Source organism: Nerophis lumbriciformis, linkage group LG24 (genome assembly GCF_033978685.3).
Source record: "Nerophis lumbriciformis linkage group LG24, RoL_Nlum_v2.1, whole genome shotgun sequence".
Classification (NCBI taxonomy): Eukaryota; Metazoa; Chordata; class Actinopteri; order Syngnathiformes; family Syngnathidae; genus Nerophis; species Nerophis lumbriciformis.
In genome coordinates this window covers 27,454,586-27,468,000 of record NC_084571.2, presented here as the reverse complement: position 1 = coordinate 27,468,000, position 13,415 = coordinate 27,454,586, and the positions used below count along the sequence as shown (strand labels likewise).

Below are 13,415 nucleotides of genomic sequence, written 5' to 3'. Positions count from 1 at the left end.
TCCCACCTCACTCCTACCCACTTCTCCAAAATGGGCTGGCTCAGGGTGGAGGACAGAGTAAAACAACTTGCACTGAGCCTAGTCTATAAAATTCGCTACACCTCCCTGATACCGAAGTACATCTCAAACTACTTCCATAATGTAAATGACTGCCATAACCACAACACCTGGGGGAGCTCCACAAACCACGTTAAACCCAGATTCCGATCCAACAAAGGTCTTAACTCATTCTCCTTCTATGCCACATCAATATGGAATGCACTCCCAACAGATGTAAAAGAAAGTGCATCTCTACCCTTCTTCAAAATCGCACTAAAAGAACACCTCCAGGCAACTACAACCCTAGAATAGCACCCTCCCCCCACCACATCCCACCTCCCCGGAGTGTAAATAATCAAATGTATTTCTTATGCTTTCTGAGCTCACTATGTTCACTGCTCGCTGTACATATCCTACGAAGTCAGACCTGAACTGTTTCAATGTCCATTTCTCAGATGATATAATTGTTGATGACAGAAGTGCTGATATCAACCAAACCTAACCCCCCGCCCCAACCCCCTCCACATCCTACCCCCCGTATTGTAAATAATGCAAATAATTAAATGTATATACTCTGATGATTAACTTGTGTGATGACTGTATTATGCTGATAGTATATATTTGTACCATGAATTGATTAACGTGGACCCCGACTTAAACAAGTTGAAAAACGTATTCGGGTGTTACCATTTAGTGGTCAATTGTACGGAATATGTACTGTACTGTGCAATCTACTAATAAAAGTCTCAATCAATCAATCAAAAAAATGTTTTTGCAAACCAGTAAATACAATCAGCAAATTATGTGCCGTTGTTGAGTGTCGGTGCTCGGCAGAGTAACCATGTAATACTCTTCCATATCAGTACGTGGCAGCAGATAGCTAATTGCCTTGTTGATGTCGGGAACATGGTTTGTCGTGATTCCAATTTGCAGACGACAGCGGAAGGCAGGGTACAGGTAAATAAGTATTTAACGCTTAAACCAAAAATAAACAAAAGGCGAGTGCCGCTAAGAAAAGGCATTTAAGCTTAGGGATGGCTATGCAAAACGAAACTAAAACTGAACTGGCTACAAAGTTAACAAAAACAGAATGCTGGACGACAGCAAAGACTTACAGCGTGTGGAGCAGAGACGGCGTCCACAAAGTACATCCGTACATGACATGACAATCAACAATGTTCACACAAAGAAGGATAGCAACAACTTAAATAGTCTTGATTGCTAAAACAAAGCGGGTGCGGGGAATAGTGCTCAAAGGAAGATGTGAAACTGCGACAGGCAAATACCAATTAAACAGGAAAAGCCACCAAAATAGGAGCGCAAGACACCAAAAAACTCAAAATAAGTCACGATGTGACAGGTCGTGACTGTAGACTTACTTTGAGACAAGTGTTATAGTGATGCATGGTTGGTTATGGTTTGAATTCATAACCAACAATTGTGGGAACGACTTTTTACTGTCAGTATGGGCTGCTAAGTTTAATTTTTTAATGTTTTTTGCTGGTGGTCTGCCTTGGCTCAAAAAAGGTTGAAAAACATTGTTTTAACGAGTGTTGTCCCGATACCAATATTTTGGTACCGGTCCTTAAATAAAATAGTGAACATACAAGACAATTTGTCTTTTATTAGTAAGTAAGCAAACAAAGGCTCCTAATTTAGCTGCTGACATATGCAGTAACATATTGTGTAATTTTATATTGTATTATTTTGTTAAAATTATTAAGGACAAGTGGTAGAAATTGAATTATTAATCTACTTGTTCATTTACTGTTAATATCTGATTACTTTCTCTTTTAACATGTTCTAGCTACACTTCTGTAAAATGTAATAATCAGGTATTCTCCTGTTGTTTGATATTTTACATTAGTTTTGGATGACACCACATATTTGGGTATCAATCCGATACTAAGTCGTTACAGGATCATACATTGGTCAACCGGAAATGGAGCCTTGTTTCGCCTTCAGAGTAAGGTCTTTTGTTGACTTTTTGGGGACTTTCATTTCCCGTCTGGGTTTTAACTAGTATTGTCCCAGTACCAAAATTATTTCAACACTTTTCCAGAACACTGGATCTTGAGGAGCTGTTCCTTTCAAAGAGTCGTTCAAAAGACTGCCTTGTTATTTTATATATTTTTTCATTAGTTTTTTTCAATCACGAAAACAATCACTAGTATCAGTTATCAGAATCCGTTTTTTTGGCCAAGTATGCTTAACACCAGTCCTCAAATAGTGGGAGACAAGGAAAGACCGGTGTTTTGTTTCCTTTAATGTTAATAAGCTTACAATGTTATGCAGAGGTATAGTTATAACAATTCTATAGACAAATTATAATATATAGTCACAGTGAAGAGTGGGGGGGGGGGACGCAAAATATTTTATTTTTCCTTGAGGGGCGTAACAGAAAATATTTAAGAAGCATTGATTAAACACACAAGGAATTTAACTTGGTAGGCTGTGCTCTCTTTGTTCCATGTAAACAATATATTAATATTTATCTAGAAATATAAACAAGTCATTAAATTACTAATATGTACAATAATACTAAATAACCGTGCTGCAGTGAATAGAGGAAAAGCAAAAAAAGATGATGACGTAAACATGAGTTAGTACATTGACAGTGACTGCGGACTCTCCCCAAATGATAATAAACACCTCCCAGTCAACTACTAGTAACATCACTATGAGCCCGTTGACGTTCTAGAAACATAAACGGTAGCTTCAGCTCGCTCGTAGTCCTGGCTTGAGGTGAAGGCTAATTAGTTTTTAGCGTAACGTTAGCTCATTTTGCGGTGTGTGTGTGTGTGTGTTACGGACAGCAAAGCCCTGTCTGTCTGTTATTTCACTTTACCTTTTTCTGTGTTGATTGAGCTGTGTTGAAGCAGCAAAAAAGGACATTATGTTAAATGAAGAGTTTCCGTCTCTGATAGTTGATATAATAATGTAACTGCATCATTAAGCCTACATGAACTCCATGGTGGTCAGGGATGAATAGTCTCTCCTATTGCTATTGTACTATTTTTTCAGCTATAGTTACATTAATCATTAGTAATGGAGCAGCCTAGTTTTGAATGGCAGGGTCCCTGCTAGCACATGTTGATAAAAATATAACTTTTACATAATAAAAATCAACTACAGGCTTCCCAAATGCTGTAATAAATTAAGCATGATGAGTTGACTTGAAACTGTTTAATGTTGCACTTTTTATATGTAGAAGAAAAGTTTTGTAATTTTATTTAATCTGAGCAACAATTTGAGGCAGTTTAATGTTGATTAACGTGGGCAGAATTATTATAGTGTTCCCAATGTTAAATGGATAAAGCCATTGTTTACAAATTTGGTAAATAAATAACCAAAAAATGTGTATTTTGTTGTTTTCTTACTGTACCGAAAATGAACTGAACCGTGACCTCTAAACCGAGGTACGTACCGAACCAACATTTTTGTGTACCGTTACACCCCTAGTATATATATATAAAATAGTTTTTAAGTTAGTGTACGTACATAGATATTAAATATGTGTAATGTAATTAAATAAGCATCTATACATTTGATATTTCAATCACTACATTAAGTTCAGTTGTGAAAGGCATTTTTCATTCTGTTGGCACCAATGGACAGATGTCATGCTATTATTATGTCGCGCTATCATTGTGTGTGAGAGAGAAAGTGCCATGACGAGAAGCCAAGTGTTTTGTCAAGAGACGTGCGCGCACATACACAACTTTTTTTTATGGTGTGTGTGTAAGGTAAGACATATTATCTGGCGTTTTTTTTTGCAATATTATGCAACAGCAACTTTTCTTACCTTTTGATACTTGCTGATCTGTATTTGGGATCTGCATAAATCCTGAAAAATTGCGCACATCCGCTTTTGTAGTCCGTGCCGATAAGATTCTTCTTTTTCTCTATCTTCTTGTTATGGGACATTCATGCTCCGCTGTTGCCATTTCTAATATAAAGTAGTGTAAAGTTCTTACTTATATCTGTCAGTAAACTCGCCATGAAAGCGCTAAAACATACCGGTGTAGTGAGTTTACGTTATTCACCCAAGGAACTTCAGTTATTAAAGAGTTCCGGTCGCATGGTTTTTCACGGGACACATTTCCGGCGTGGTTGTTTCCGGATGAGGAGATGCTGCTCCGTCATTGATTTAAGTAAAGTCTGAATGTCATTAAAACAGTTAGCTCCATCTTTTGACACTTCTTCCACTCCCGTCCTTGCACGCTACACCGCTACAACAAAGATGACCGGGAGAAGACGCTGTCGAAGGTGAGCCATGTAAATAAGACCGCCCACAAAACGGCGCATCCGGAAGCGACTGTCGGAAAGCTACTTGAAGATGATCTGCAAAACATAATCTATGCAACATTTTGACCAAAGAACCACCAGTACATGTTATGTAGACCACAATGATGTGTTTTACATTTAGAAAAAAAAAAAAAAGTATTGTATTATAAAATAATATAATAATTATAAAATAAAATAATGTGTCTCCTTTAAAGGCCTACTGAAACCCACTACTACCGACCACGCAGTCTGATAGTTTATATATCAATGATGAAATCTTAACATTGCAACACATGCCAATACGGCCGGGTTAGCTTACTAAAGTGCAATTTCAAAATTTCGCGCGACATATCCTGCTGAAAACGTCTCGGTATGATGACGTCTGCGCGTGACGTCGCGGATTGTAGAGGACATTTTGAGACAGCATGGTGGCCAGCTATTAAGTCGTCTGTTTCATCGCAAAATTCCACAGTATTCTGGATATCTGTGTTGGTGAATCTTTTGCAATTTGTTCAATGAACAATGGAGACAGCAAAGAAGAAAGCTGTAGGTGGGAAGCGGTGTATTGCGGGCGGCTGCAGCAACACAAACACAGCCGGTGTTTCATTGTTTACATTCCCGAAAGATGACAGTCAAGCTTTACCATTGGCCTGTGGAGAACTGGGACAACAGAGACTCTTACTAGGAGGACTTTGAATTGGATACGCAGACACGGTACCGTGAGTACGCTTCCAAACATTTGATCGCTTGCCCGTACGTGCGTGCCGCTATGTGCATGTCACGTACGTAACTTTGGGGACTTTGGGGAAATATATGTGCTGTATGAACTTTGGGGAGGTAAACGTTTCTTTGGGCTGTGGGATTGAGTGTGTTGTGCAGGTGTTTGAGTTGTATTGGCGGGTTATATGGACGGAAGGGGGGAGGTGTTTGTTATGCAGGATTAATTTGTGGCATATTAAATATAAGCCTGGTTGTGTTGTGGCTAATAGAGTATATATATGTCTTGTGTTTATTTACTGTTTTAGTCATTCCCAGCTGAATATCAGGTCCCACCCGCCTCTCACAGCATCTTCCCTATCTGAATCGCTCCCACTGCCCTCTCGTCCTTCACTCTCACTTTCCTCATCCACAAATCTTTCATCCTCGCTCAAATTAATGGGGAAATCGTCACTTTCTCGGTCCGAATCGCTCTCGCTGCTGGTGGCCATGATTGTAAACAATGTGCAGATGTGAGGAGCTCCACAACCTGTGACGTCACGCTACTTGTCTGCTACTTCCGGTACAGGCAAGGCTTTTTTATCAGCGACCAAAAGTTGCAAACTTTATCATCGATGCTCTCTACTAAATCCTTTCAGCAAAAATATGGCAATTTCGCGAAATGATCAAGTATGACACATAGAATGGACCTGCTATCCCCGTTTAAATAAGAAAATCGCATTCAGTAGGCCTTTAATCTGGTGCGCCTTATATAAGGAAAAAAAAGGTCAAAATTAGACCATTCATCGGCGGTGCGCCCTATGGTCTGGAAAATACGGTACTGTTAGTATAGGATGATTTAGTAAAACAAGTCTGCCATCTTTGCTCTTTTTAAAGATCACCGTAGCAACAAATGTCCGCCTCCTTCATGACGACTGTGAGCACGATAAGTACACATCCTCTAATTGCGCGTATGTTTGCACCTGTGAGGACGTGCAAATGTTGATCTTGTCACAGTTGTTTGCCTTTTTATAAATGGTGTGTACGTCCCTTTTGCTTTTGTGCCCCCGCTCCCCTAAATTACTGACTTTAATGTATCTTTCTACATCATACGATTCAGGCGTGTGGGAGAGGAGGGAGCGCCAAGTCCTGCTTTTTGTACTCTGTGTACAGAAAGGACTGTCTCTGGATTTTGTCCGAGCGTTTCTTCTTCCCCCTCAACAGTACACACTTGTTTGCATGGCAATAGACTCTCACAAGGCAAATACAGCTAATAATAAGAAGCAGCATTTTTTCCATATCATCTACCGTATTTTCCGGACCATAGGGCGCACCGGAGTATAAGGTGCACTGCCGATGAATGGTCTATTTTTTCATATATAAGGCGCACCGGATTATAAGGCGCACTGAAGGAGTCATATTATTATTATTTTGTTCTAAATGGAAAACTCTTCCGGGCTTCACGGTGGCAGAGGGGTTAGTGCATCTGCCTCACAATACGAAGGTCCTGAGTAGTCTTGGGTTCAATCCCGGGCTCGGGATCTTTCTGTGTGGAGTTTGCATGTTCTCCCCGTGACTGCGTGGGTTCCCTCCGGGTACTCCGGCTTCCTCCCGCTTCCAAAGACATGCACCTGGGGATAAGTTGATTGGCAACACTAAATTGGCCCTAGTGTGTGAATGTGAGTGTGAATGTTGTCTGTCTATCTGTGTTGGCCCTGCGATGAGGTGGAGACTTGTCCAGGGTGTACCCCGCCTTCCGCCCGATTGTAGCTGAGATAGGCTCCAGTGCCCCCCGTGACTCCAAAGGGAATAAGCGGTAGAAAATGGATGGATGGATGGAAAACTCTTCCTTGTGGTCTACATAACATGTAGACCACGCGCCAACCTATCTCTCCGACCTCCTTCAGTCTTACTGCCCCACCCGATCCTTAAGATCAGCCGATCAGCTGCTGTTGACGGTCCCTGACACAAGGCTGAAGCTTAGAGGTGACAGAGCTTTCGCCGTTGCTGCTCCCAAGCTCTGGAACGACCTACCTCTGAGTGTTAGACAAGCCTCCTCTCTTCCTGTTTTTAAATCTCTCTTAAAAACATACTTTTATTCCATGGCTTTTAACACTGAGTGATATCCATCCTGCAATGGCGCCCCATAATACACCTGCTGTGAACCTGTTTTTATTTATTCTATTTTATTTATTTATTTTTTATCGTGTTCTGTTTGTGTTGTGTTGTGTTTGCTCGGTACTCGTTTTATCTTTTAACCTGCCCATTGTACAGCACTTTGGCTACCCCTGTGGTAAATTTTAAATGTGCTTTATAAATAAAGTTGATTTGATTTGATTTGATGTAATGGTGGTTCTTTGGTCAAAATGTTGCATAGATTAATTTTACAGATCATCTTCAAGTCGCTTTCTGATGGTCGCTTCAGGATGCGCCGTTTTGTGGGCGGTCTTATTTACGTGGCTCACCGTCATCTTTGTTGTAGCGGTGTAGCGTGCAAGGACGGGAGTGGAAGAAGTGTCAAAAGATGGAGCTAACTGTTTTAATGACATTCAGACTTTACTTCAATCAATAACGGAGCAGCAGTTTGTCCCGTGAAAAACAGTCCGACCGGAACTCTCTAATACCTAAAGTTCCTTGGGTGAATAATGTAAACTCATTACACCGGTATGTTTTAGCGCTTTCACTGACAAGATATAAGTAAGAACTTTACACCATGTATACCTGCAAAAGCTCATTTTGCAGGTATACACCTCAGTCAAATAATGTGACGCATGCTAGCTGTTAGCATGTCATTTTGCAGGTATTCACCTGAAAGTCAAATATTTTATTAGAAGCATGTTAACATTAGTATGCTAGCGTTTTAGCTAACTTTGCAGGTATGCTCCTCCACAGTCAAATATTTTGTTAATTCATGTATGTTAACAGTTAGCATGCTATCTTTACAAGCTCATTTTGCAGGTATACACCTCAGTCAAATATTTTGTCACTTGACGCATGTTAGCTGTTAGCTTGTGACCTTTTTAGCTCATTTTGCAGTTATTCAACTCGTCAAATATTTTATTTGATACATGTTAACTGTTTGCTTGTTAACGTTAGTATGCTAGCCTTGTAGCTAATTGTGCAGCTCCTCCAGAGTCAACTATTTTGTTAATTCATGTATGTTACGGTTAGCATGCTAATGTAAACATGCCTGATGTCTAAGCTCATTTTGCAGGTATACACCTCAGTCAAATAATTTGACGCATGCTAGCTGTTAGCATGCCAGCTCTTTAGTCATTTTGCAGGTATTCACCTGAGAGTCAAATGTTTTATTAGATGCATGTTAACGTTAGTATGCTACCGTTTTAGCTAACTTTACAGGTATGCTCCTCCACAGTCAAATATTTTGTTAATTTGCGTATATTAACAGTTAGCATGCTATATTTCTAAGCTCATTTTGCAGGTATACACCTCAGTCAAATAATTTGACGCATGCTAGCTGTTAGCATGTCAACTTATTAGTCATTTTGCAAGTATTCACCTGAGAGTCTAATGTTTTATTAGATGCGTGTTAAGGTTAGTGTGCTAGCAGTTTAGCAAATTTTGCAGGTATGATCCTCCACAGTCAAATATGTTGTTATTTCATGTATGTTAACAGTTAGCATGCTATATTTACAAGCTCATTTTGCAGGTATACACCTCAGTCAAATATTTTGTCACTTGACGCATGTTAGCTGTTAGCATGTGACCTTTTTAGCTCATTTTGCAGTTATTCAACTCGTCAAATATTTTATTTGATACATGTTAACTGTTTGCTTGTTAACGTTAGTATGCTAGCCTTGTAGCTAATTGTGCAGCTCCTCCAGAGTCAACTATTTTGTTAATTCATGTATGTTACGGTTAGCATGCTAATGTAAACATGCCTGATGTCTAAGCTCATTTTGCAGGTATACACCTCAGTCAAATAATTTGACGCATGCTAGCTGTTAGCATGCCAGCTCTTTAGTCATTTTGCAGGTATTCACCTGAGAGTCAAATGTTTTATTAGATGCATGTTAACGTTAGTATGCTACCGTTTTAGCTTACTTTACAGGTATGCTCCTCCACAGTCAAATATTTTGTTAATTTGCGTATATTAACAGTTAGCATGCTATATTTCTAAGCTCATTTTGCAGGTATACACCTCAGTCAAATCATTTGACTCATGCTAGCTGTTAGCATGTCAGCTTTTTAGTCATTTTGCAAGTATTCACCTGAGAGTCAAATGTTTTATTAGATGCGTGTTAAGGTTAATGTGCTAGCAGTTTAGCAAATTTTGCAGGTATGCTCCTCCACAGTCAAATATGTTGTTATTTCATGTATGTTAACAGTTAGCATGCTATATTTACAAGCTCATTTTGCAGGTGTACACCTCAGTCAAATATTTTGTCACTTGACACATGTTAGCAGCTTATTAGCTCATTTTGCAGTTTTCAGCTCAGAGCCAAATATTTTGTTTGATGCATGTTAACTGTTTGCATGTTAACGTTAGTATGCCAGCGTTGTAGCTAATTTTGCAGCTCCTCCAGAGTCAAATATTTTGTTACTTAACGCATGCTAGATTTTTAGCGCATTCCATCTAATACCGAAAATATGGTCTGATTATAAGAACATTTGAATAAAATAATGGAGGCTTCTGAATGTTTTTTTTACAGCGTTTTATTGGCAGAATAGAGCGACTCCCATTGGCTCAATGGTTAGATGACTTTTGCTAGCGTTTATTTACGATTTAGAATGCAATAAAAAAAAAAGAAAAACATATGCGCTTGTCTTAGGATAAGGATTGGGAATGATGAATGATAGGCAAATAAAAAAAAAATAAAAAAGTACAGTTCCCCTTTAACAGACATAAAATCCTGTTCTTTATGAGCTCCATGACAGTGCATCTATCATCATCATCATCCTCATCATCATATACTCTTTAGTGATATGATTAAAGCGAGGGTTTTTGCGAACATAATCGTCTGTTGCTTTATCGTTTTCCAGATGTTCACAAACAGCGACGAGGCAGTCATCAATAAGAAGCTACCTAAGGAGCTGTTGCTGCGGTGAGTGACATTTGCAAAACACACAAAAAAACGTAGCGGCTTGAACACGTTTTCCCTCGACTCCGTGCGGAGCGATGTGGAGTATTCAAAGGCGCCATTGGCCTCCTCCCTCCTCAAACAAACACATAATGCATACATGCCCTTTAGCAAATATATCACGCAAACCTGCAAGACTTCTTTTTTTTTTCCCTACTGAACCTCCGCTGCCTGCATGTTTAAAAGTCTTAATTAAAAACAGATGCCTTTAGGTTATACAACATTCAAATTGTTCTCAGACGAGGGGCAGGGAAAAAAACAAAAACATAAGCCTCTTATCAAAATGAAGGCCATAACTCAGCCCTCGGCCTCGCCAGCCCAAACGCTCATCTTGTGAGGTCGTCTGCATCGAAGCTCGCAAAACTATTACACTCTTCACTGGTACCTCTCTGGCTAGTAGTTCCACTTATTAGCCTGTAAGGTGCCCACATAGAGCGGAGACAAGCACCAGATTGGCTGTGCATCCTGATGAATTATTGAAATATTTGTGGCGGCCCGCCGTTAATGCATTTGGACCGCCACAAATACAAACCCCAAAACCAGTGAAGTTGGCACGTTGTGTAAATCGTAAATAAAAACAGAATATAATGATTTGCAAATTATTTTCAACCTATATTGAATTGAATACACTGCAAAGACAAGACGCTTCACATTCAAACCGGAAAACTTTATTTTTTGCAAATATTAGCTCATTTGGAATTTGATGCCTGCAACATGTTTCAGAACAGCTGGCACAAGTGGCAAAAAAGACTGAGAAAGTTGAAGAATGCTCATCAAACACTTATTTGGAACATCCCATAGGCATACCGTATTTTTCGGAGTATAAGCCGCACCGGCCGAAAATGCATAATAAAGAAGGAAAAAAACATATAAGTCGCACTGGAGTATAAGTCGCATTTTTGGGGGAAATTTATTTGATAAAACCCAACACCAAGAATAGACATTTGAAAGGCAATTTAAAATAAATAAAGAATAGTGAACAACAGGCTGAATAAGTGTACGTTATATGAGGCATAAATAACCAACTGAGAACGTGCCTGGTATGTTAAAGTAACATATTATGGTAAGAGTCATTCAAATAACTATAACATATAGAACATGCTATACGTTTACCAAACAATCTTGTCACTCCTAATCGCTAAATCCCATGAAATCTTATACGTCTAGTCTCTTACGTGAATGAGCTAAATAATATTATTTGATATTTTACGGTAATGTGTTAATAATTTCACACATAAGTCGCTCCTGAGTATAAGTCGCACCCCCGGCCAAACTATGAAAAAAAACTGCGACTTATAGTCCGAAAACTACGGTACATGCCAACCCTCCCGATTTTCCCGGGAGACTCCCGAATTTCAGTGCCCCTCCTGAAAATCTCCCCGGGCAACCATTCTCCCGAATTTCTCCCGATTTCCACCCGGACAACTATATTGGGGGCGTGCCTTAAAGGCACTGCCTTTAGAGTCCTCTCTCACCTTAAAAGGAGACTATTATATATGTCTCCGTTATCCATAGGTTTATCTATAACCCATAAAGTAGGCAGGGACGGAGCTATTCCTCAGCGTGTGTTTATTCCAGCCGGTACGTTAATACACTGACACACAACATCCGGATTCCCATCATGCATTGCTTCAAAACTACGGCAAGTAGTAATGTCCAAAAACATAACAGAGACGAAGCAGAAGAACGAAGAAGAGACATGGCGACGACGAGTAAGAAGAAGAAGTACGCTTGCAAGTTCCAAAATGATTGGAAAAAATAATTTCAATTCATCCAGGACAGCTGGAAGGGGAAGGGGTATGCTGCCTGCACATTTTGTAGATCAGACTTCTCCATTGAACACGGTGGCCGAACGGATATACTCATTCATGAACGGATTATATATATATATATATATATATATATATATAATTTGAGCCAGGAAAAACCCTGGCAGCTACGCGCGTTTGTACCATAGCAGAATGAAAAGAAGTGGGTGAATTATCTTGTCCTCATTAAGTGTATGTATATATATATATATATATATATATATATATATATATGTATATGTATATGTGTGTATATATATATATATATATATATATATATATATATATATATATATATACATACATACATACATACATACATACATACATACATACATACATACATATATATATATATATATATATATATATATATATATATATATACATACATACATACATACATACATACATACATACATACATACATACATACATATATATACACTTAATGAGGACAAGATAATTCACCCACTTCTTTTCATTCTGCTATGGTACAAATGAGCGTAGCTGCCAGGGTTTTTCCTGGCTCAAATTGAGGCAGAGGTGGTACAATCCTGACCATGCACCAGGATTTTAACGCAAAAAAAGGTAATTTTTTCCAATGTACAGTAATATGCTCCAAAGAACACCGCAAAATGTATTATCATTTTTATTAATTTGATGGGTAGTAAAATGCTGTAAAATCATAAGTCAAGCAGATATTTTAGTATTTATTTGTATTTAGACAAACAATGTTTGGAAAGTTTGATAATATACTGTAATATTTGTTGCAACAATGGATACTATTTAAGTTTAAAAGGCATGCAATGTCAAGCAGTACATATATTTTTTCTGTCAAAATGAAAAAAATCCATTACGTTTAGTGAGACAATTTGAAGTACTTTATTGACACATCATTTCCAGGTGTTTGCCAGCCAAATAAAATGATGTCGCGGGCCAGATCTGGCCCCCGGACGTTGAGTTTTACACCTCAATCCACACTCAACCCTCTTTCCTGGAAACAGCAGTTGACAGCGTGCCAAAAAGTAAATTTTGGCCCGCCTTTACTTGAGCAAAAAGCACCACCTACTTCTTGTAGGTGAATTCATATTGGGCAGAGTGTGGGGTCTCAAGCAATTGGCTTATTTAAATATTTGCATATTCAAACAGGCAGCACGGTGGAACAGGGGTTAGTGCATGTGCCACACAATACGAAGGTCCTGAGTAGTCCTGAGTTCAATCCCGGGCTCGGGATCTTTCTGTGTGGAGTTTGCATGTTCTCCCCGTGACTGCGTGGGTTCCCTCCGGGTACTCCGGCTTCCTCCCACCTCCAAAGACATGCACCTGGGGATAGGTTGATTGGCAACACTAAATTGGCCCTCGTGTGTGAATGTGAGTGTGAATGTTGTCTGTCTATCTGTGTTGGCCCTGCGATGAGGTGGCGACTTGTCCAGGGTGTACCCCGCCGTCCGCCCGAATGCAGCTGAGATAGGCTCCAGCA

At 39.3% G+C, this 13,415-nt stretch overlaps 1 protein-coding gene across 1 annotated transcript in view; it reads left to right on the top strand.

The window, feature by feature from the left end:
• Nucleotides 1-13,415, top strand: part of fbxl20 (F-box and leucine-rich repeat protein 20) — a 42,153-nt gene that overhangs the window by 2,200 nt on the left and 26,538 nt on the right. Inside the window, exon 2 of the mRNA XM_061981877.1 lies at nucleotides 10,027-10,088. Coding sequence (XP_061837861.1) covers nucleotides 10,027-10,088 — 62 coding nt within the window. The remainder of the gene's footprint in view (nucleotides 1-10,026; nucleotides 10,089-13,415) is intronic.